The sequence below is a fragment of the Malus domestica genome, chromosome 15 (assembly GCF_042453785.1).
Source record: "Malus domestica chromosome 15, GDT2T_hap1".
NCBI lineage: Eukaryota > Viridiplantae > Streptophyta > Magnoliopsida > Rosales > Rosaceae > Malus > Malus domestica.
In genome coordinates, this window is record NC_091675.1 from 47,329,685 (window position 1) to 47,354,960 (window position 25,276).

The following is a 25,276-nucleotide window of genomic DNA, read 5'->3' on the forward strand; positions in this document are numbered from 1 at the left end:
AATATTACAATATATAGGGCTATAACAATCCCTATTAAATAAGAACTCATACAAAAATTACACGCATCAATTACTTGATAAACAAGAAACAATAATTACAGAGAATAATACAAAGTCAACGGTTTGATGCTAATATGGAGAAATTTTTAGTTACGATGGAAACACAAGTGGTACACCACGTGTTTTAATAATAATAGGAATGGTGGGAAATTTTATTTTTTAAGTTATTAACATTTTAGCACACATATCCCACCATTTGTTTAGTGATAAGTGGTGTACCATCCCGTGTACCAGTCACACTGAAAAATCTCTCGCTAATATGATTAAATTATGGCAATACAGCCTTGTCTGGTGTTTAGGATTGGCTTGAACTGGATAACTCCTTAAATTCAATGAATGCTGAATGTAAACATGGATGTCAACTTGCATAATTTGTCCAAGTTAGAGGTGGAATATGAATGCATAGTTTGTGTGAGATAAGTTCTATTTCATGAATTTTTCATTTTCTACTTTGAACTTGGACAAACTATGCAAGTTATACATTGTTCCAATTTTAGTGTCATGTTTTTAAGTTCGTCGATATCAAATTTTAGCACAGCCAAATGAACTTTTACCCTTTTTTTCATTTGGTCAATTAACTCTTTATTTTTGCAAATTCAACAACTTGTATTTTGCTGTGAAAATAGGGGGCCCGAAAATAGGACTTGACCTCGAACTGTAAGACATGTCGTAAAAGAACTATCACACTTCTATTTAACATCACAATAACTAATTATATTGTCATATTTTTTTTTTGTTTTCAAAGCGTAGTTAAAATACAAAGAAACAAAGCAGCAATTGGCCAGCCAAAACCTAGAGAGAATACAAGCAGAGCAACAAGGCCAACACAAAATATCAAAAATAAACTCGAATCGGGGAGGGAGGGAGGGAAGGGGGGGGGGGGGGGGGGGAGACCACGTGAGCAACTGACAACCAGACTAACAAGGGGAAGCAGATGTAGCCAATACCACCAAGTAGCAGACACCTTCAAGCACATGAGCAAGGCAATGGAAGACCACACAAAACATGCAGAAAGAGACCTCCAGCAACCACCAGTCAAGTTTTACTATCTTTGTTCTACATTTATGAAACTGGCCGTATGTCTTCTCGTAACTCTTGTTCTGTATCTGCTTACCAGCAGCAATAATCAGACAACATCCTTTTCCAATTCTTGGATGGTACCACGCCACCATCATATTTTGGTACTAGTTGGCGCTGTTACCACTTCTCATCAGCTGTTAATGATGAAATTGATCAATGTCAGTCTGCAAGTCCAAATTGGGGAAACTATCATTTCATACTACCATGTACATTTGGTTAAATTGAAAAAAGAAATCACAAACTAAAGAGAGAAACCGTCACCTGGACCAGTGCATAAATTATTATAGTTGAGCTGAGATCATTGGGTTGGAAGTTGCCTCATTTGCTATGTGGATTCTAGTTCTGTGTGCCTGTTAATAATATTTCGACCACAGAAAAGTCCAATTAAATTACATCAAGAATTCCATAAGGACTGCTTTTCACAGAATCACCATTCGAATCATGGGTACCTCTTTCTCCCATTCCAATCTCATAGTGATAGCGACTAATATCAAGGTCTGAACAACAGTTCCAGTGATCATTCCAGCCCACAATCCCTAATTAGGACATGTAAGATCAAGAAATCAGATTAGATTCACAATTTGCACGACATCAAGAAATCAGATTAGATTCACAATTTGCACGACATTTTGGAACAACATCAGTGAAATTGCTTACTTATAGTTTACTATGCAGTTAAAATATGCAAGGCCACCATGTACATTTCTAACTTTCTACACATAAACTAAAACCATGGTAATTAAACATCTGAAGCATGTGCAGTTCCAAACATCTATACATAATGATGTGGTCTGATCAGGATAGGTATATACCTTAAAACCAAACGATAGCAACCACCCCATAACAACCCCAACAGGAACTCCTACAAGGTAGTAGCTACCTATATTTATAATTGCTACTATTGCTTGCCAGCCAGATCCGACTGCTACACCTGCAGAAAAAACATATGACGATGAACTTTTCGATCAAACTAAACATTAATTCTGAAATTCTGAATATCATGTTTTCAAAAGTGTCTCACCTGAGAGTGCTGGCTGAATGCAATTAAGAAGAATGGTGAATGCCAGCAAAAGTGATAAGTCATTGACCTTTTCAATGACCGGAATGCTTGAGGTAAATATCATTGCAAGCTCCTTATTAAATGCTAGTACTGTAACCCAAAATAGAAGTCCTACTGCTAGGGAGGTCAAGACTGAAACAGTAGTTGCAAATTTTGCACCTTTGGCATTGCCGGCACCAAGTTCGTTTGCTACACGCACTCTGGAGCAAGTAGGTAATATTCATTTAGATTTCTTGAACTGGCGCAATTGTATGTAAACGGAACATGTGAATCTGCAGGTTCATATACTATAGAACTGTTCTGATAATTAGAACGGCTGTCATTTACATTAGTACAAGTGAAAGTTCTATTCTATTAGTAGATCATAAAGAGAATTCATAATCAACAACTTATGACAATGTTTACTGAAGAAACACAATATTCAAGAGCTAAATGATACTTGGAACACAGTGATACTAAGTAGAGTGACCTTATTACCTAAAAGTAAAATTTCTAACACCAAATTATTTTATGTCACTGTACTAAGTAGAGTAACTCCGCCTGTGTAAGTTTATCTTACATTGCCGGTCCCAAGTCCGGATAAAGGAGGGGGAGAGCGTCAGGTAGTCGACAGCCGACACTCCTAGTTTACGTCGAATCCTTATGAAAATGAATCCAGAACGAAATCGCGCTAAAGCTAGGGCGTTATCCGTAAGTGGCGCGCTGTGTGGCCCGAGCACAGTGATAAGTGAGCAAGGGTCGCTATATCTCCATCGGCACCCCGGATGCAGTGTTAAATAAGCAAGGGGGCCATAGAAACTTCTTTTCGAACGACTCCACTCAAAGTTGTTTGGGAGCATATGCTCCTATCAACTTTACACAAGACACACAAAAGAAGTACTTTGATCCTATTAGACGGAGGAGGTTGAAGAGGCTAGGACAGAAGGGTAGAGTTCAAGAGAGTAGAATGCCTTTAGGAACGTGGAATATAGGAACCCTAATGGGAAAATCTATGGAAGTAGTGGAAGTTATGGTGAGGAGAAGGATAAATATTATGTGCCTACAAGAAACTAAGTGGGTTGGTCTTAAGGCAAAGGATCTAGAAAACTCAGGGTTTAAACTCTGGTATTCGGGCACAAATAGAACGAAAAACGGTGTTGGCATCATCGTGGACAAGACCTTGACACAAGATGTTGTAGATGTCAAGAGGGTAGGAGATAGAATCATGGCAATCAAGATTGTAATAGGACAAGAACTCATCAATGTGATTAGTGCGTACGCACCTCAAGTAGGGTTGGATACGAGTTCGAATGAGAAATTTTGGGAAGACCTTGGAGACTTGGTGCAAGGAATTGCTCAGACGGAGAAGTTATTTATAGGAGGAGATTTAAATGGACACATGGGCAAGGAGACAGGCAACTATGGAGGTTTTCATGGTGGCCATGGTTTTGGGGAGAGAAACGAGGATGGGGAAGCTATCTTGGATTTTGCAATGGCATATGATCTCTTCTTAGCCAACACCTTCTTTAAGCAGAGAGAAGAACATGTGATCACCTACAAGAGTGAGTCGTCAAAAACACAAATAGATTTTCTTCTAATGAGGAAAGGGGATCGTATAACTTGTAAGGATTGCAAAGTTATACCGGAAGAGAGCTTGGCTAATCAACATCGCTTGTTGGTGATGGATGTACATATCAAAAGAGTGAGAAAAAAGAACAAGACTTGGAAGTGCCTAAGGACTAGATGGTGGAATCTAAAAGGAGAAAAACAAGCCATTTTCAGAGAGAAAGTAATCACCCAGTGTGTGTGGGATAGAGAGGGGGAAGCTAGCCAAAGGTGGGATTCCATGGCTAGTTGTATCCGAAAAGTAGCAAAAGAGGTATTAGGAGAGTCCAAGGGCTTTGCTCCACACCAAAAGGAATCTTGGTGGTGGAATGAGTAGGTACAAACAAAGGTGAAGGCTAAGAAGGAATGTTGTAAAGCCTTATACAAGGATAGGACCGATGAAAATGGTGAAAGGTATAGAAGAGCGAAGCAAGAGGCGAAGAAGGCTGTGAGAGAAGCTAAGTTAGTGGCTTATGACGATATGTATAAGCGACTAGATACCAAAGAAGGAGAGTTGGATATCTATAAACTAGCTAGAGCAAGGGAAAAGAAGACAAGGGACCTAAACCAAGTGAGGTGCATCAAGGATGAGGATGGAAAGGTTCTTGCTACAGAGAACGCGGTCAAAGACAGATGGAGAGGTTATTTTCATAATCTTTTCAATGAAGGACATGAAAGGAGTACTTCTTTAAGGGAGTTGAGTAACTCAGAAGAGTGTAGAAACTACTCATTTTATCGTCGAATCAAGAAGGAAGAAATGGTTGTAGCTTTGAAGAAGATGAAGCATAGAAATGCAGTGGGCCCAGATGATATACCGATCGAAGTGTGGAAAGTCTTGGAAGAGACAGGTATAGCATGGCTCACTGACCTTTTCAATAGGATTTTGAAAACGAAGAAGATGCCAAATGAGTGGCGAAAGAGCACTTTGGTGCCTATCTACAAGAATAAGGGTGACATACAAAATTGCATGAACTATAGGGGTATTAAGCTAATGAGTCATACAATGAAGCTCTGGGAGAGAGTCATACAATGAAGCTCTGGGAGAGAGTCATTGAGCATAAATTGAGGCAAGAGACACGGGTTTCGGACAACCAATTTGGGTTCATGCTAGGGCGCTCAACCATGGAGGCAATCTATCTCTTACGAAGATTGATGAAAAGATATAGAGAGGGGAAAAAGGATTTACACATGGTCTTTATAGATTTGGAAAAAGCGTATGATAGGGTCCCAAGAGATATTCTCTGGAGGATTTTGAAAAAGAAAGAAGTACGAGTAGCATATATCCAAGCTATAAAGGATATGTATGAAGGAGCAAAAACTGCCGTAAGAACTCATGAATGACAAACCAAAAGCTTCCCCATAACTGTAGGATTACATCAAGGCTCATCCTTAAGTCCTTACCTTTTAGCGTTGGTAATGGATGAGTTAACAGGACATATTCAAGATGATATTCCTTGGTGTATGTTTTTCGCAGACGATATAGTGTTGATAGATGAAACTCAGGAAGGGGTAAATGTGAAGCTTAACCTTTGGAGAGAAGTGTTGGAATCTAAAGGTCTTCGCCTAAGCCGATCAAAGACATAATATATGGAGTGCAAGTTCAGTGCAAATGGAGGCCAAAATGAGTTAGGGGTGAGGATCGGAGATCAGGAAATACCAAAGAGTGACTGCTTTCGCTACCTAGGATCTATCTTGCAAAAGAACGGAGAATTAGATGGAGATCTCAACCATAGAATACAAGCTGGATGGATGAAGTGGAAGAGTGCATCCGGCGAGTTGTGTGACCGCCGTATGTCACTGAAGCTCAAGGGAAAATTTTATAGGACAGCAATAAGGCCGGCGATGCTGTATGGCACAGAATGTTGGACGGTGAAGCATCAACACGTACACAAAATGGGTGTAGCGGAGATGAGGATGCTCCGTTGGATGTGTGGGCACACGAGAAAGGATAAGATTAGGAATGAGGATATCCGAGGTAAAGTAGGAGTAGCCGAAATTGTAGGAAAGCTGAGAGAAAATCGGTTACGGTGGTTTGGACATGTGCAAAGAAGGCCTACTGACGCTCCGGTTAGAAGATCCGACTACGGGATAGAGGTTCAAGACCGAAGGGGTAGAGGAAGACCTAGGAAAACTTTGGAAGAGACTCTAAGAAAAGACTTAAAGTACTTGGATCTAACGGAGGACATGACACAGGACCGAGCACAATGGCGTTCTAAGATTCATATAGCCGACCCCACTCAGTGACTTGGATTTTTCAAATCTCCAACCGAGAAGTTTTCCTCACTCGAGAAATTAAGGGAACACTACCTCAACCTACATGCTTCACTCACAAAGCTTCAACATACAAGCTTCAACAAAAGAAAAATTCAAAGAACTTAGTGAAGAAGGTTTTGGTGTATTTGACACAATACCTTGAAATGAAGCAAAGCTTATTTATTAATATCTCCGATAAGTTTCAAATACGTACATATACATGAGTCAAAATAAACAAACAAAAGGAGGTCTTCACAAAGGTTGCTTAGGAGAAGTCTCAGCAGTCGGTAGAGCCCCAGAAAGAGAAGGCACCGGAGGGTGATCACTCGGAGCCTCAGTATTGGACAAAACCCTAGAAGGAAGACGCATCGGAGGCTGATCATTTGGACCTTCATTACGCGGTACAGCCCCAGAAGACGAAGGCAATAAATGTCTTTGGAACAAACCCACAAACCTATGATGATCAAGTAAAATCTGACCATCAGATTCCTTCATCTGGTCAAGCTTCCTCTTCATGTTTGTAGCATAGTCATGTGCGAGCCTGTGCAACTGTTTATTCTCATGCCTGAGCCCTCTAATCTCCTGCTTGAGACTCATCATTTCAGCCGCCAATGATTCAACTTGGCGAGTTCGAGCACATAGGCATTGGGCCATATTCGACACATAACCTACACACTGAACACTGAGAGCCAGAAAATCCTTAACAACCAACTCATCAGACCGTTTGGAAAGAAGTCTGTTATCTTTAGGAGTGAGAATGTTCCTGGCCACCACCGCAGTGGTCATATCATTTTTCATCACAGAATCCCTAACGGTAAGAGGACCAGTAGGGATAAGAAGGATGGGCGCCATATGTTGTCTGGAGAAGGCGCGGCTGCCTCTTCACCAAGGTTCAAGTCATAACGACGGTCGGAAGAGTCAGACATTTTCAAAAGTGTTGAAGAGAGAAGAGATCGGACAAATCAAGATTTTAGAAGTGCAAGAAGGGAGCTTCTACTGGTGGAGATTCAAGTGTGCTTTGGAACTTAATGTCAGCCTCTATAAAAATCTGCACTCGACGGAGCTTCAAAAATCGAAGAGGCGCCTGCTCAGAAATCAAAGAGGCGTTTGCTTTCTCAAAAGTTAGGCTACTCAGAGACCACGAGGGCTGATCTCAGAGATCGAAGAGGCGTTTGCTTTCTCAAAAGCTGGGCTGCTCAAAAACCACGAGGGCCGATCTCAAAAATCGAAGAGGCGCTTGCTTTCTCAAAAGTTAGGCTGCTCAGAGACCACAAGGACCGATCTTAGAAATCGAAGAGGCACCTGTTTTCTCAGCCTTGTCAGCACCTGTCACATGCACTCAGCTTTGCAAAAATTACGGGCAATCTGTCGAAGATTTCTAGTGAAGTAGAAAGCACGTGAATCTTACTGTTCAATCATCCACTTTCCACACGCAACATCAGCTCATGGGTACCACAAATAACTTTGTCAAAGATCTCTGACAAAGTTTAGACACGTGAAGCTTGCAGCTCCCACTACATCGCTATGACCAAGAAGGGTAAAAGAATAGCAAAGAAACAGTACTAACAAAGTTTAGACACATAAATTTTGAAGGTTTAGCTACCATATTATTACCCACAAGGGTAAAGGAACAACACCACTGCTGGATAATTGGAAAGTCCCTGTGTATCAACCTTTGTGCTCCGTGGCAAGGTAGACTAGCAAAAATGCCCAACCTTTACTCATATTCGAAAAAACACTCCCAACAAGATTGCTTGCTCCAAAATCGAAGAGGCACCGCCCTCTGAATCTCGAGAGCCCAACTTCCAACAGGATTACTTTCTCAAAAATCGAAGAGACACCGCTCTCCGAATTTCAAGAGCCAGACTCCCAGCAAGATTGCTTTCTCAAAAATCGAAGACGCACCGTTCTCCTAATCTCGAGAGCCAGATCCCCGACAGGATCGCTTGTTCGAAAACCGAAGAGGCATCGCTTTCTCAACTTCGAGAGCCAGATCTCCTTGGATAAAGCTTGTCTGTAATCTTCACACACAACATCAGCTTTCGAAATACCACATACCACTTTTTCAAAGTGCTCTGACAGAGTTAAAACACGTGAAACTGGCAGCTCCCACTACAGTGCTATGACCAATAAGGGTAAAGGAATAGCATTACTACTTGTTGTTAGGGAAACTCCTATATATGTCGACCTCCATCCTCAACGAACAAGCAAACCTGCAAAAATGCTCAACCCTTTCCTCATATCTAAGAAGACACTCCCAACGAAGCCTGTCGAAATACTCAGCTTTCTTTCCCCCCGATAATACCTCTGCAAACAAGCTACACCAGAGCAAGAATATCTCATATCATCAAGGTTAAAAGCAAGAGTATCCCATATCATGCTTTTTTCCTGTCTTTTCCTTTGGCCTTGTTCTTACCTACAAGACAAGGAGAAAGAGAGCAATCAATCAGCACTTGGAATCAAGCTTCTGACTGCCTGGAACCCCTTACCTGATTACTTACCTGGCATTGCTCTCGAGTACTTATCTTCAACATCTTATGCTTCCAGAAAAGATACCACATCTGCTTAAGGAACAGATAGGGAAAGTGAGAAGGATACAAGGAAGCATGTGGAGACAAGCGTAACAAAACACGTGCCGATACTTCCACTACTCTATCAACAGCAAAAGTATCACATATCAGCAGGGTCGAACGTACTCTAGATTTGATGGACTTGTTTTGACCCTCAAATTCTTCAGTCGGCCTTATACTCTGGAGGTAACCAGAAAACCCTCCAGCCCAATTCAAGAATAAGTCTGTGGAAAGTTATTTTTTCAAAAGCAAAAGTATCTCATATCATCTCTTCTCCTTTTCTTCTCTTTATCCTTCATGCTGCCTGCAAGATAAGGAGAATGAGAACAATCAGTGGGAACTTGAAACCAAACTTCTGATCTGGGACTGATTGCTTGAAGCTCTGATTGCTTACCTTGTCTGTCACCTCTTTTAGCAGATCCCCTAGCTCGACGACTGGGGGACTCCTACTACATGGTTTGTATCGCACTTAACCAAGCCTGAAACTACAAGTAAGTTTCAAGTGAAATTGATACATTACCTTGTGCATCTCCACCAGTTAAAGATACCACCCCTGGACGGAGGAATAGTACTTCCAGAGAAGATGCCACATCTACCTATGAGACAGATAAGGCAAGTGAAGATGATACCACACTTCGGTATTTAGAAGTTTCGTGATTACTCAGCGGCTTAGATCTTGCAAGTCCCCAACTGAGGAGCTTCCCCTCCAACCAGGAGGCCAATCATAGAGTGACACGTGTCGACATCAGAAGCCAATCATAGCGCGACATGTGTCAACATCGGAAGCCAATCACAACACAACACGTGTCAATGTCAGAACAAGGCTAGAAACTCTCTTCTATAAAAGGAGATCATTCTCCCAAAATATTTCCTATTGCCATTTGTATTAAATCATTCACTTGTACCCACTAAAGGAGAGCTTGAACCTATATACTTGTGTAAACCCTTCACAATTAATGAGAACTCCTCTACTCCGTGGACGTAGCCAATCTGGGTGAACCACGTACATCTTGTGTTTGCTCTCCTGTTTCTATCCTTTTACATGCTTATCCACACTAATGACCGGAGCAATCTAGCGAAGGTCACAAACTTAATACTTTCTGTTATACCAAAGTCCTCACTGATTTTGTGCATCAACAATCCTTAAGTCCTTACCTTTTTGCATTGGTAATGGATGAGTTAACAGGACATATTCAAGATGTTATTCCTTGGTGTATGCTTTTCACAGACGATATAGGGTTGATAGATGAAACTCAGGAAGGGGTAAATGCGAAACTTAACCTTTGGAGAGAAGTGTTGGAATCTAAAGGTCTTCGCCTAAGCCGATCAAGGACAGAATATATGGAATACAAGCGGGATGGATGAAGTGGAATAGTGCATCCGGCGTGTTGTGTGACCGTCGTATGCCACTGAAGCTCAAGGGAAAATTTTATAGGACGGCAATAAGGTCGGCGATGCTTTATGCCCAGAATGTTGGGCGGTGAAGCATCAACACGTACACAAAATGGATGTAGCGGAGATGAGGATGCTTCGTTGGAGGTGTGGGCTCACGAGAAAGGATAAGATTAGGAATGAGTAGATTGAACATGTGCAAAAAAGGCCTACTGACGCTCTAGTTCGAAAATGTGACTACGGGACACAGGTTCAGGGCCGAAAGGGTAGAGGAAGACCTAGGAAAACTTTGGAAGAGACCCTAAGAAAAGACTTAGAGTACTTGGATCTAACAGAGAACATGACACAAAACCGAGCGCAATGGCGTTCTAGGATTCACATAGCCGACCCCACTTAATGGGAAAAGGCTTTGTTGTTGTTGTTGTTGTTGTTGTTGTTGTACTAAGTAGAGTAACCAGTATTGTGTCCACAGTTGCTATGGAAAATGTCATGCATTGCATAAACTGATATAGGAAAAATTACAGTCGTATATACTGAGCTGGAAGTGGGCATAATGTGAAAAAGAAACTATGTTCCTAATACTCATCCTAAAAATTTAAAATGAAAACCAGAGACAAGTATGGACAGATCTCCTCCACTTCCCTAGATTTCAGCTAATTCCTAAATTCAGAGATAGTCATGCTCACGATATCACCAGTAACGTACCCAGTTGCTGCCAAAGATCCCAGCGGAATCATGGATTCCCAAGCATAGATAGTCATGCTGCAAAACGAGAATAATGGAATTTACAGACACAAATACATAAATGATAGATGTACGCACACTGTGCATGAAATTAAATGGAAAAAGCAAACTAATGAAGTACCACTAAGAAAAAGAAAAGTTAAACAAGGTAGATAAGAATTGGACGGTAAAGAAATACCATTTTGGGTCAATGAACGTTAGAAACACTTACCAGATGGAAAGAGCCTCAATTGAAATTTCAGCATTGTTCATAAATCCAGACATTATGACCAAGCATCTATAGTAGAAATTCTCTAACCTGAAACATAAAATGTGCATAATGAACTTCGATCCGTTATAAATACATACGCGCGACATACAGAGACAGAACACATACAAGAGCATGACCCCAGAAGCTACAGCAAGCTTAAAGAAATCCCACAGCCCCAAAAAAGCTTGAACTGCAAACCCAGTCCAAGTTTCAGGGCACCCACCACAGACAGTGTATGCAAACAATGCCACAACTGATACCCACCAAGCGAAACCAATAGTAAGAGTAGTCCCCACTATCCCAACCTCCAATTTAAGCACAAAAAGCCAACTAACAAACACATGGAGTGCCAAAACCCCGCCAGATACCCAAGCTATTACCCCCATCTTCAGCTGGCTCTGCAAGAACCTCTGCAATGTCATCTGAAATGGGAAGCTCAAGTGAAACGGAATCGACCACAGAGCCACCAATCCGGTCTGCTCCGCCACCGCATCTGTCTGCCCAATAAGCTTCAACAATGGCGTCGCGAAAACAAACAATGGCGTCGCGAAAACAAACAATGGCAATAGCAATAAAGAGCACAAAAAAACAACTACCCAAGAACGCTGCATGTATATGCCCAACATACGGTACTGTTTGGCTCCGTAGGCCTGGCCACACAGTGTCTCGAGCGCGCTCGCCATACCAAGCTAGACAAACCAAACAGAGATTGAATCATTGAAAGAAAGAAAATTGAGAAACTGGGTAGTTTCATGCCATTTGAATTGACCATTGATGTTAGATTTGAGGTAGGATAGTTATGGTGTTACCATGAAACCGAAACTGATGGAAATGATAACGGTAGTGACGATGGAGATGGCGGTGAGGTCGAGGTCACTGAGGTGGCCGGCGAAGGATTGGGTGATGACAGTGACGGAGAACATGGCGATGCGGCTGAAGATGGAGGGGCCCGCTATTTGCCATAGCTTTTTTGACTCCAGCCATGTGCGTCTGATCAGATTACAGTCCTCTGCATTTTCTTGATCTTGGTGGTGGTGGCAGAGTAACAGAGTGAGAGGGTCATCTTCCCCTCCCTCTGCTCTCATTGTCCGGACACTCTATCATTAAAGGTGAGTCCTGAAATTTTCAAAAGCTTATATTTTTTATTTTGAACCAAAATCCTTTCATCATATTGGTTCATCATATATCGTACATCGTGTGGTTATAAATTATTTTAAAATTTTTATTTAAAATTAAACACAAATAATATCAGATAAAAACTAATCGCATAATTTACAATAAACGGGTACGATTAAAGAATCTTCTCGAACCTCACAAAAAAGATCTAAAGAGGATCCTCATTCTTTTTTTTTTGAGGTGAGTCGTGAAATTTTCAAAAGCTTATATTTTATTGGATAATACTTACATTTCACTTTGACCAGATGAGCTCATCATTTTAGGAGTAATAACTTACTTACTATCTATTTGTATTATCTTTCTAATAAATGTATGGTTCACCAACACATGTGAATCTTATTTTTATTAAAGAAATTGTATAAATAGATAGTAAAATAGACGGTAAAAATAGCATTTTTATTTTTTCACTTACAAATAACGTATTCTAAACATAGAAATTTTATAATCATAATTTCTTAATTTCTTAATCTTCATTTGAATAGCATTCTAACAATAAAACATTCGAAACGTTATTTAGTCATCCAGACATACTAAAAAATCTCTTACCTACACCGTTCTAATTGATAAAGTTAGATAAGTAAACGATCTCCATTTTGAATAAGTTTTTGTAAGAAATTCAACAGTCCCAATTAAGAAATTTCCATAACGAATATACGTTATTTGCAAGTGGAGAATGAGTTCATCCCCCAAGGAGAGAATGCAAGCATTATTCCTTATAAGGTTTATATATTATTTGCCCTTTGAAACTATCATTTAATATCAATTTCTCATGAAACTGGCCAATATAGAGCAATTTCATCTTATTTTCATCTATTCCATTAGATAAACTTTAAATGAAAATGTATTATGAACTTTTCCTTTTGGAACAGGCAAAAATAAAGGGAAATATAAAGATTTAACATGGGATTTATAATGACTAGCAAGCATATACTTTAATCATTGACACTCAATAGTGCAGTGCGATCAATGATGGATATAACCCAAGCCTTTAATCATAGACACTCGCTAGTGCAATGCGATCCATGTAGAGAATGAGAGCTTTGCTTTTCTTTTATTGTAGGAAATGTACACAAAAAACTCTTAAAGTCAGAAAGCCTTAATATTTTTGCTTGTGAATTGTTTTTTGCCTCCGAAAACCTTCTGTGATGAGTTGCATCAATTAATGGCATTGCCTCCAAAAACCTTCTGTCATGAATTGTTTTTAGTGGGGTAGTGATCCAGATTCAAGGAAAATTCATTGGAGGGTGTGAGATAAATTGTGCATTGCTAAACAGGAAGGTGATATGGGTTTCCAAAATCTTTATGCTTTTAATTTGGCGGTGTGGAGCAAAAAATAATTAAGAAAATTATGAAAGCGACACGTGTACTTTTGGGTGAAAATGACAAAATTACCCTTGAACCACACCGGGATTCCCATGCGCATGCAACGGACAATAATGGCTCAATCAAGGAAGAGTCAAAGGTGATCAAAATGGTATTTATTCAAAACCCTCTCATCACTCCTCATCAAATCCTCACTCAAAAGGTAACTCCCAATTTTCTTATTCAATTTGGGATTAATTACCAAGTTAATTGCAATTACACTCACAATTTGACCATATGTGGCCGGCCCCTATTCTCCAAATAGGACCAGTCACTCCCCTGTAAATAGATGTGCTTTCCCACTAAAATGCTAGGCCATTCTCTCTCCAAAAATTCCTAAACACTTTCTTTCTCAAATTCTAATTTTGGCATCGGAGATTCTTCGGGCAAAGCCCCCCTCCTATTCATCGTGGGCACGTGAGGCTTTTGGCCTTAATCGTAGGTGTTATTATTTTGCAAGTGCATTTTCGTCAAGGGAGAAGATGACGGAAATTTGCATCCACAAATTGGTGCTTTCATTGAGAGTTTGATTCACACGCTCGAAGAAGACTCTCTCATTCAAAGTTTCTCATTTCTTGTTCGTTCGTAAATTTTTCATACTTTCTTATTCCTATAATTTTTTAATTCTTTGAATAGAGGTAAAGGAAAAATAAAATTATGGGAAATTCGGAAACCACGATGAACGGAACTTCCTACGTTTAAATATCTGGATCAAATGATGAAGGACGAAACGTAGCCCCACCACGACAATCCACGAGGCTCAACGCAATGGCAAGAGAAGCAACTTTGCCACCACAAAGCACCACCACCATGGCAGCCACGGGGACCACTGTGGCAGTGGGGAGTGGGCTAGCTCTGTGGCAGCGGGACCATCAGGCCATGGCCCAAGATGAGAAAGCCATGTAGGCAGCCCAGCTTGTTGCCACTTCAGCAGCCTAGGTCCAAGATGAGAAAGCCAAACGCCAGCAGCAGCAACCTAGTACGCCTAGGTCCACGCCATAGAGTAACGCTAAGCCAAGGTCCATGCATTTTGCAGCACCAAGCCCAGGCCTATGTAGTACAGCAGCTAGCCCAAGCCGCGTTAAGGAAAGATGAGGCCCAACGCACGCGCGCTTCTGCAACCAAGCCCAAGTTAGTGGTCTAGCCCGCTCTCTCAACCCGACATGTTTCAACTGTCCAACCCACTCTTGTGGCCCACCAAGCAATCCCAACTGGTCCAAGACCAGTTCAATTGTCCCAACTTTAGATTTATAGACTAAAGAATGAACCGAGGGTATTTTCTCCTCATTTCTTCGCAGATTTGACATATCCTAACTCGAATCTCGTGCCCGGAGTACATTACACTTCCATAACTCAAGAAGACGTATACCGTCCAAGCTCTTCCACCCCAAATAGCAAACAACACTTGTCTTGATAAGTTATAGAGTTGACAAGCGCCCTCAAGTAGCAGACTACCTTGGTGAATCAGCTCTTGTAGCGTGCCCCCAAATGAGGTGTAAGGTAGATAACGAACCTCTCCAGCAGCGTCACGGCAAACAGCCACTCGATTAGTCAATACTGGTATGCTGGGAGCAAACGAATACCAGCCCAACTACCAAGAACTGGGGCCATGCCTTATTCTCAATACTCTAGATAATTCAATACTAAAGTAACACATCACCAGTAGTCGAGCATCACGGACCTAGTGGTCCAATTCCTCTTGATGCGCATAACTTGGCCTAAGCCAGCCTCAACTCTGCATTCACAATCGTGCCTATCTGCTTCATGGCTCCCGGCAACCCTTAATTTGTCACCATGGCTTCTAACTGTACCGATCTTACACCATGGCTCCCAGCCGTGCCGATCTTGCTTTATGGCTCGTGCCGACTAAGCCCATGACACTCTAAACTTCAAAGCATCCTACGACAGAGCAGAAGACAGGGCTTTATTAGTAGCCTCTGCTAGCAAAAGACTTAGCGGTGAAAAAGCTTGCAATCCATTCAAATTCTCAGCTCATCACCAACTAAGCCTTAAATGGGTACATAATGAAACATTTAACGATGGCGCAATACTTGAAGAAAGTCTAGGAGCAGCTCACCGTGCTTTCACATACATCTTTACATAAGTTCCACAAGCAGATTGCCAAACAAAGACCTCACATGTTGAGGATTATTTTAGTTATCTAGCACTTAATTTTTCCTTAGCTGCACTCACAACAACGACTTTCATGCTCTTCAGTGCGAGAAGGTAAACCAATTCCTTGACACCCATATGGGTCTGCTTTTTAGTGCAAGAGGGTAAACTAATTCCCCGACACTCATCTAGGTCTATTCTCCAGTGTGAGAGGGTAAATTAATTACTCTCCAGTGCGATAAGGTAAACTAATTCCCCGACATTCATCCAAGTTTGCTCTCCAGTGCGAGAGGATAAACCAATTGCTCTCTAGTGTGAAAAGGTAAACTAATTCACCGACACCCATCTGGGTCTGCTCTCCAACGTGAGAGGATAAGTGAGAGGGTAAACTAATTGCTTTCCAATGCAAGAGGGTAAACTAATTCCCTGACACCTATCTCGGTCTGCTATCCAATGCAAGAAGATAAACTAATTGTTCTCTAGTGCGATAAGGTAAATTAATTCCCCGACACCCATTTGGGTTTGCTCTCAAGTGCGAAAGGATAAACTAATTGCTCTCCAGTGCAAGAATGCCACACAACTCAAAAGATCGAATACTCGAAGACCAGCTAAGCAGCAAATGGTTAAGGGGCAGCAGCCACTTCGCACTCAACAGTTCGCTCGTCCGACACTTCATCTTCAACAGTTCTGATCTTGGCAGCTCCGCCCGTGATATGCTCCATCTACGACAATTGAGAAATCAAACTCAAGCAATTTCCTCATTCTTGGCAAGCAGCCTAGACGTGGCAGCCCAAACCATGGCCCATGCCATGCCATTTCCTTGACCCATGCCAAGCCAGCCCTTGGTTTCAGTCCAATCGAGCAACACAAGTTGTGGCCCCTGCCAGTCGATGTGTCGCACTACCCCGACGGCTGCCCCGTGGCAACACCATTCTTACATTGGTGCGACGTGGAAAAGACAAAGAAATCAACGGAAGACGGTTCTTTGCACTGGCAAATAAAGAACAATGCTAAGGGAGATGGAACAAATATCCTCTAGCTTTCTCTCTTTCTTGTAGGGATAAATAATTGCCCTCCGAAGTTGATTTAATCCTCTACATAAGGTAGGCTTAAATAGGCTTTGGAGGTGATTTATTTCCCTTTCCTAGAAGAATCTAATTTCATGTCCAAGTGGGAATTTACATCAAAGTTGGAGATCTCTACAACTGCTGCCCTTTCTTGCGAGCAGCCCAGCAGGTCTAGGGGTATTTGTGGAGCTAAAAATAATCAAGAAAATTATGGAGGTGACACATGAACTTTTAGGTTAAAAAGACAAAATTAACCTCGACGCACATTGGGATTTCCATGCGCATGCAACAGATAATAACGACTCAATCAAGGAAGAGTCAAAGGTTATCAAAATGGTATTTATTCAAAACCCTCTCATCATTGCTCATCAAATCCTCACTCAAAAGGTAACTCCCAATTTTCCTATTCAATTTGGGATTAATTGTCAAGTTAATTACAAGATATTATTTCACATAATATCTTGCAATTACACTCATAATTTGACCATATGTGGCCGGCCCCTATTCTCCAAATAGGACTGGTCACTCCCCTATAAATAGCTATGCTTTCCCACTAAAATGCTAGGCCATTCTCTCCCCAAAAATTCCTAAACACTCTCTCTCAAATTCTAACTTTGGCATCAGAGATTCTTCTGCCAAAGCCCCTCTCATTTATCGTGGTCGTGTGAGGCTTTTGGCCTTAATCTTAGGTGTTATTATTTTGCAAGGACATTTTCATCAAGGGAGAAGACGACGAAAATTTGCATCCACAAGCGGTACTGGTGAAACAAAGTTGAAGAATTATTCAACATCCAAAGTCGTTAACGACAAGGCTTTTCAAAGCTAAATATTTTCCCAATACCTCATTTTGGGAAACTCATGTTCCTTCATCTTCTTCTTATTGTTGGTCTAGTATACTCAAGGCTAGAAGCGTTTTGAAAAAGGGTTCGAGATGGATGATTGGTAATGGGGCTTCGGTCCGGGTATGGAAGGATATGTGGGTGCCCCAACCCTCTACCTTTTGTCCCATATATATGCCATCACTATCCCGAGACTGTATGCAGGTCTAGGAGGTTATAGATGTGGATCAGTAAGTGTGGCTTGACGACCTGCTCGTTGAGTTCTTTAATGAGGATGATAGGGATCATATTCGTACGATGACAATTAGTTCTTGGCTCCCACTAGATAAATTAATTTGGCATTATAGTGACTGCGAGATTTTCACAACGAAGAGTGCATATTGGGTTGCATGGGATTGTGTTAAACCACCGTCAGTAAGTGCTTTTTCTTTGGAAATTGGTGGAAGCCCTTTCTCTCCATTATGGAAAGCCATATGGAAGGTTAAGGTACCGCCAAAAATACGAAACATGGTGTGGAGGACTTGTTAGAATATTCTCCCGACAAAATTAAATTTGTCTAGGAAAAGAATATTGACAGATATGGCGTGTGTGTTTTGTAAAGGAGCTCTCGAGACTGAGGTGCATGTTTTTAAAGAGTGTCATTTTGCTATAGCTACATGGTTTGCAACCCCATTAAGTGTCTTGGTTGATTTGGTTTCCGGCCATACAGTCAAAGAGTGGTTTTTATCTTTACTAGAACGCAAAAATTATGTTTTCGACTTTGCTTGTATAGTGGTGTGGCTTATTTGGTAGGAAAGAAATGATCAGATTTGAAGCGAAAAGCAAAGGTCTCCAAAGGTGGTAGCGTAACGTGCCATGGCATGGCTGCAGGATTTCCAAGCTGCTACGGCTTTCGTGCCTGCTACACAACAGATGGGTGAGGCATGTTGTGTTGCGAGATGCACATGGGACTTTTGTGGCAGCGAGTGCATGCTTTTTGCCTGCAATATCATAAGCACTTCATGTAGAGATGCAAGTGGGGGCTTCTAAAGGTACAAATTGAGAGTGACTCCTCTCAAGCAATATCCATCATTAACACTTGTGTGGATCTTGCCTCCACTATGGATTTGTTAACGGGGGATGTTCTTCATAATACAACTTCGTTTTCTGCTTCGATGTTTATTTCTATTTCTAGGAATAATAATGGGATTGCCCATCGTTTGGCAAAGGTAGCATTGTCTAGTGGTTCAAAACTAGTTTGGATTGAGGAGCCTCCAACTGTCATCCAGGACATTCTCATCGAAGAAACAGTGTAAACTTTCCCAAGTTAATGATATCGTTTTCTCTTAAAAAAAAATCCTTAATACATTCCTTCTAGTGTAAACCTCGATTTTATTATTAAATATTTTGTTGTCATATTTGTAGTTACGACACATTTATATTTAGGCGTAAAATTTTTCGATAAGTGGAAAAGATGAAAATGCCCCTAGTTAACTGAACCGAATTTTATGAGGATGTACTTTATCCTCCCATGTTTTGCCTTGTTTCTTTGTATATTTGGATAGAGCTCAGTCCTGTATACGCCTAGGTGAAAATCGTTCGTGAAACGAAATTTTAATGAAAGAGAAATTAACGGTTAAATGCAGGGGTAAACTGGTAATTAAAATTTTTTCTTGGAAGGCTCCCGAAAAGTTGGAGAACCTTCCAGTGCCATGTGTGTGGCTGTGATTAGGGGAGAAAAGGAAATGAGAGAAACGAGAAGGGGAAATCGGCCTAATGAAGATAAAAGCAGGCCAACCCGAAACCCACACTACCTGGTTTCCTGACCCCATTCCTGCACACACCCCGACATCGATTCCGACATTTTTATGGCCATCCACTAGAGTCCATTTGGCCTCGGATTCATGAAGAACTCATCGACGAGTTTCATGGGTACATAACGGCGATCGGCCATTTCTATAAGCACCACCATAGACCACTACCCTTGTTCAACTTCCCTTGAGGCTTGGATCAAAGCTCAAACAAGTTTGGGGGCGACAAAGCTGCAAATTCGACGAATCGAATAACACTCATTTCTAGGGTTTCCGACGGATCGAGGGCAATTTCAGGTGTTTCCTAGCCGAAATGGACTTCGGCCCAGGTATGAAAATTCTTCCCCTTTTTGTGTACTACAAATTTGTGAAGTTTGGTAATTTTTGGAGTTGGTTGGAAAATTAGGTTTTCGTTTGCTGAAAACCACCACATGCTGCGGTGCGTGGTCAGTGGGCCGACTTTGCCTTTTTAAGCTAATTTTGATATTCTGATTTCATATTTGATATTTGTATGTCATGATTCAATTATCTGAATTTAGTATCATATGTGTCCACCACTTGAATAGTATAGAAAACAGTTTAATTATGTTGGTGAACAACGAATGACTTGATCCCGTTTGAGGATATGTAGGCAATGTAACGAGGAGGTTAGATGCAGCCATGAAGTGATCAAATGAACTTTATTTTGGCTAATAGAGTTGAAATTTACTATGAAATTTACTTTAAGGCATCTTTCTCTTTTATTAAAAGCTCAATGGACCCGAAAGAACACAAACTACTTTTAAGTTCAAAAGCATTTCATCGCTTTTATGAGTAATTTAGACTTTCTAATTAATCATATCACCTAATTAATGTAGTTAATTAATTCCATCATTCTTTATTTATCTCATTACACAAGTGTATATGTATACTATCGTTTCTTGTTCTAATTAGAGAGGTAAAGAGGTGATAGTATTAAACAATTCATTAATACTTAGGGTGCGATTGTTGCACTAGACTATCTTGGACTGGACTAGTTTTAAAGACTAACGTGAATTGGCATGGGATGAACTAAGTAGTATAAGAATAATAAAAATGTTTGATAAATTATAAGACTAAACCACAGACTAAATTATATTTGAAATCCAAATATTTTTTTGTAATTTTTTAAACTTATATTATTATAATTTTATTATTATTAATCCACACATTTTTTTTCTGACTCACTCTCCTTCCACTCTTTCCAACTTTCCTTTCCTTTTATCTTCTTCTCCGCCGAATTTCATTTCCGTCGAACTCTTCATCTCATGATTCTCGTCACTTCCTTTCTCTTCTTTGGATCATTCACCATCAGACTCTCCAATTGTTTGTTGGATGTCTCTTAATTTCTTTTTCCCGTCAGTTAAATGAGCAAGAGGAAGGACAAGAAGCAAACCAAGAGTCGGAATCTTGATGGGCACTCTGCTTAAGTTAATCGAAATTTCTGAATTTCTATATTGAAGGCGTCAAGCCCAGTCGACGAAGTCGAGATTTCTTGTATTTGGTCAAACAGAGGTGGTGAGAAGCAAACGAGATGGCTATGAGGCAGTGCAAAGCAGACTAGATGGTTACGAGGCGAAGAGACGAGACTGTCTTAGCAGTCCTCTACTTTTCGGAGGTCTCGACCTTCTAGGGTGTTAGTCGACGCGAATCTCCTTTAATCTCATTAAACGTAGTTGTCACATAATTATTCATGGTTTACTAGTAATTGCACACGTATTGTGCATGTGTTGAGCAGTTGAAACATGTCCAAGTCATTTGTGGCATAAAGTTGATGAGTTTTTCGTGGTTCGAGTTCTCTTATGTCCAATTAAATTGAGTGAATGTTGCTTACTTTGACAATCCAAATTAAACAGTCTAGAACATGAGTGCCAGTTGCAACAGTTACCTTAAACTTAAAAATGGAAACGCCTTTATTATTGATATTGAAGCTAACACTACCACAGTAAACAGCTTTCGTGACAAAAAAAATTTCGTTGGGTAAAGAAAATTTCCGTCGTCAAAAAATTGGCACGACGAAAACTTCATCGCATAGACGTTGTCACACAAAGGTCGGGTAGAAAACATTTGTGCGACGAAGACAAATAATATCGTCGTGCAAGGGCCTTTGCTCGCTAAAGTATACATTTGTCGCCTCAAAGACAAGGGGGCAAAGTATATCATCGCGCAAAAGTAAAGGGTGCAACAATTTGTCGTTGCGTTCAGTTTACGGAACAACTGGTTGTTAGGTAAGACCATGCGTGACAACAAGTTTCGTCAAGTAAACAAGGATGCAACAAAATTTTGTCCATAATATTTTGTTTTCGGGTTTTTTTTTAATTATAAATATGTTGTCTTTTCAACTTACGCGCGTTGAAACTGTTTCAAGCTTGAAATTTTAGACATCGAGCAAATGGTGTTTTTAATATATTTTTTAATTATTAATTTTTTATTATATTACATATTTTAATTAATTTTTAAATTTTTTTAATTAATATGAAATACAAAAATAAAAATTAATTTAATTATTATTTATTTTATATATGAAAATGTACGTACGAGTTAAAAAAATTATAATATCCTAATGCAAAAAATGAACTATAAAAGCTGGTTGGACAGCTGGGCATCTGTTGGGTAGAAAGGTTAGGAACCGAAGTCAAGGTGACCGAGAAGTAGCAATGGCATCAGGAATTGAAGGTCGAACAACTGGAGGGCGTGTAAGATCTGGCACAACCACTACAAGAAAAGTGAGCTTTGGGTACAAAACAAAGGGCATAATTGAGAATTTTGTGTCAGTTTGACAACCAAAAAGCTTAAACAGTTCCCATTCCATAAAGGGCACCATCTATTGTGCCCAATGTTAAAAAAAAATGACACAAAACAGTAATGAGCACGGAAACCGTGCCGAATAGGATCAGATGACAACTTTTTCATTGAAGATGGGCACAAAAAGCATTTTGTGTCTATAAAATATGTTTGTCAGCAACGCTGTATGTCCAGCCAGCCTTGCATGTGTCAGATTTGGAATTTTTTTATTAATTTGCAAAAACACGACAAAGATTATTGTGCCCTCTAGTTTAATATATTTAAATAAAAAGTAAATTTTGTGTCCTTTACATATTTACTTTTGGGATTTTTATGGGGCAAGCAAGGAAACCAAAGAAGGTTTGGATAGGATAAGTTAAAATATGTAAACTTAAAAAATATGAAAAATCTCCCTTCCCTTCACAAACGTCCAACTCCCCTCTCTCCCCTCATTTTCCCCCACCTCTCTTCCTCCTTCGTCCTCTCTCTCTCTCCCCCCCTCTTTCACGCAAGCCGTCCACCTGTCACCAACGACCGTCAAATTAAACCTCCAGAATCCTCTTCACGTCCTCTTTCCAACCCCCAAGTTAGTTTCTACAAATTCGTAGCCGAATTTCGTCAATTTCAGATCTAAGAAGCGGTGGCCGCGGATTTTTCGACAAATTTTCGGCCAAACCTGCCGGAATCGGACCTCGACCCAAGAGGTAAAAATGATCCTCTCCTTGTAGGTTGTCCTCCACTATAAGTTGTTTTCCAAAATAAAAACTTTTAGTTTTGGGATAGATTCTAGATTTCGAATTTTAAATCCATTTTCTGTATGCATGTCAAAGATTGGGACGAGGAAGTGAATCAAGTTTGTTTCCAACCTGGGCCGAGAAGAATTGGACCCGCCCACGTATGGATTTTTTTTGTATGCATGTCAAAGATTGGATTTTCTTTTTGCTTAAATTCATCCTAGTGTTACAAGTAGCTTCTGGAAGTTTATGGAAGAGCTTATGAAAAGATTCACATCCGTTTTACTCGTTTAAACTTGAAGTAGTTAATTGTCTTATTTTTCGTTTGGGGCGCTTGGTTCCACTTTGTTGTCCTGGAATGTATGACGGTAGTTGATGAATGTGCTGTGCATATGGGTAACCTGTAAATTCCAAGTGTAATATTCTATTTGCCATCAAGCTAAGAATGCCCCTCATAATAACTTATAAGTATATATTTGTGTCTGATTTGTGGTTCTCATAAAATTATACGAAATTTACAATATTGTATGTTTACATGCAATTTCTCTATGTGCATGAACACTTATGTGGAGGGGGTGGGTCGGGTTTGGGAAGATCGGTGGATGTAGAGCCTGAATCGGAAATCACGTTGGTAAAATCAGGTAATCTTTTTCTAAGATTTTTCAATTTTAATGTGTTTTGGTTTCTAGGTAGTACTTTGTTTTAGTTTTTCTTGTTTCGAATTCATGATCGCTGACTGGTGTTTATGTGATAATTAAATTATGTAAATCTTCATTTCTGGACTGTTTTTAACTGGGTTTCTTTGGGGGAAGTTTCAATTTGACTATAGAAGATATTCCCTAATTTTTTTGCTCAGATCTGACTCTGATTTAGGTAATTTACATTAGGTTTCTTTTGGGGAAGTTTCAATGTGCCTATAGGATAACGTCATTATCATTGAATGTGGAAATTTGTCAATGTCTTACAGTTAATTGTGATGCCCATGACGAGATGTGCATTTTTTTTCCATTACACTTATGTGTTTTGTCAATTAAACTCCAGACCAACTACTACTTATCACCTAAGTTCCTAAAATTCGTGTTTGTTATATGTTGTAGGAAATGACCTATTTTGAGATATTTTTTTGCATCTCTCTTTTATTCTACATTCGAAAGAGGTAGAGTCGCATTATTGGGACTGTGGATTGCTTTTTTCATGTGTTAATCTGTGTGAAGATTGATTGCCATGCATGAAGAAATTAAAAATGTTACTAAAGTGTCTGGCAAAAGTCATTATGTTTCAATCACGGACGAGTGCATGTATACATAGCAGAATTACACCAATTAATATGTGGGAGGAAGGATATATAGCATCTGATCTGGTAAAGAAAAGGAATCATGATTTAAAAATTTGGAAGCCATTACATACTCATTCTTGCTGCTCTGTGTAAATGATGTCACCTTCATTTTCAATAGCTTCTTGGTAGTCTAAATTTATAGTTCATTTTTTCAGCGATATCCAATGTGATAATGTATTTTACTGCTTGATATATTTCTTACTCGTGGTCATTTTTTAGAGGCTGTCAGAGCAGGGGATGTCAATACTGTGTTTTTTGTGGTGGTTGAAGGTTGTTTGGCGTCCGATGAATTCAAATGGTATTAGGAATTATTGGTTTCATTATCTGTATGAATCAGTTTGTAGAACTAAATCATAAAAGCTTGTTTTTGCCCTACCCATAGTTTAATTGCCTGAACTACAAGATATTGATATTTTGGTGGATTGATTGGATGGTATCTTTAGAAGATATACAAATGCTTTTATCAATCTCTGCAAGGAGAAATGGCTTGAGGGGTTTGCTGGTTTGCATTATAGTTATACTATGTCTTCTTGGAATTGTATATAAGATGCACTTTTTTCTTTAATTATTCTTACTAAAGACTAAAGAGTACCGGCTTTTGTTTGTGTGTTTGTCTTTGTTACCAGAGATTTGGAAGTACCACCAAGCTGGCCTTCCTATTTGGACGTTCGACGCTTTGAAGATTTAAGTATCACCGACAAGCTAGCCTTCCTATTTTGGACTTATTTTGTTTTGAATTCGACTATATCTGTTATGGCTTCTGATGAGGTGCAAGGCTTGTTGGGGAAAATGCATTTGTCCAAAAATATGTGCTTTCAAGTTTTATTGTATTAGAGATAAAGTATGTAACATTACATTATGTTTGTGAGATTGGGAATGTGTTGTAGGCCTTTTCATTTAAAAAAAATTAAAGTTTTTCATTTCGTCAAATTTTTTTTAATATTTAATTCATGTTGGCACAATTACAATATGAAGTGCCAACATGTCTGGAAAAGGTTGTCTGACAAGGTGTCAGAAACAAGGCACAGATAGTGGTCTATTTGTGCCTGCCTCTTTGAGCACAAA

At 39.9% G+C, this 25,276-nt stretch overlaps 1 protein-coding gene and 1 long non-coding RNA gene across 5 annotated transcripts; one reads left to right on the forward strand and one right to left on the reverse strand.

Annotated features, from left to right (window-relative positions):
* Positions 1–730: 730 nt before the first annotated feature.
* Positions 731–12,147, reverse strand: LOC114821660 (protein DETOXIFICATION 27-like). 3 transcript variants are annotated; one of them, XM_070813780.1, is made up of 10 exons: positions 11,803–12,122; positions 11,590–11,682; positions 11,120–11,490; positions 10,955–11,041; positions 10,705–10,761; positions 2,162–2,400; positions 1,953–2,071; positions 1,590–1,676; positions 1,402–1,490; positions 731–1,274 (listed from the first exon to the last, which is right to left on the reverse strand). In XM_070813780.1, exons 1-9 carry the CDS (start codon positions 12,076–12,078, stop codon positions 1,422–1,424), a joined length of 1,398 nt encoding a protein of 465 aa, XP_070669881.1. In that variant the 5' UTR covers positions 12,079–12,122; the 3' UTR covers positions 731–1,274; positions 1,402–1,421. The 3 variants fall into 3 exon arrangements, with proteins under 3 accessions (XP_070669881.1, XP_070669879.1, XP_070669880.1); XM_070813778.1 differs by having other exon boundaries at positions 11,120–11,682; positions 11,803–12,147; XM_070813779.1 differs by having other exon boundaries at positions 731–1,304; positions 11,120–11,682; positions 11,803–12,123.
* A 10,378-nt stretch (positions 12,148–22,525) lies between these two features.
* On the forward strand, positions 22,526–24,678 carry LOC114821817 (uncharacterized). Of its 2 annotated transcripts, XR_011576713.1 has the most exons (4): positions 22,550–22,845; positions 22,972–23,036; positions 23,448–23,516; positions 24,431–24,678. It is a non-coding gene; the product is annotated as an uncharacterized lncRNA (long non-coding RNA). The 2 variants fall into 2 exon arrangements; XR_003769638.2 differs by lacking the exons at positions 23,448–23,516; positions 24,431–24,678 and having other exon boundaries at positions 22,526–22,845; positions 22,972–23,283.
* The last annotated feature ends 598 nt before the right edge of the window (positions 24,679–25,276 follow it).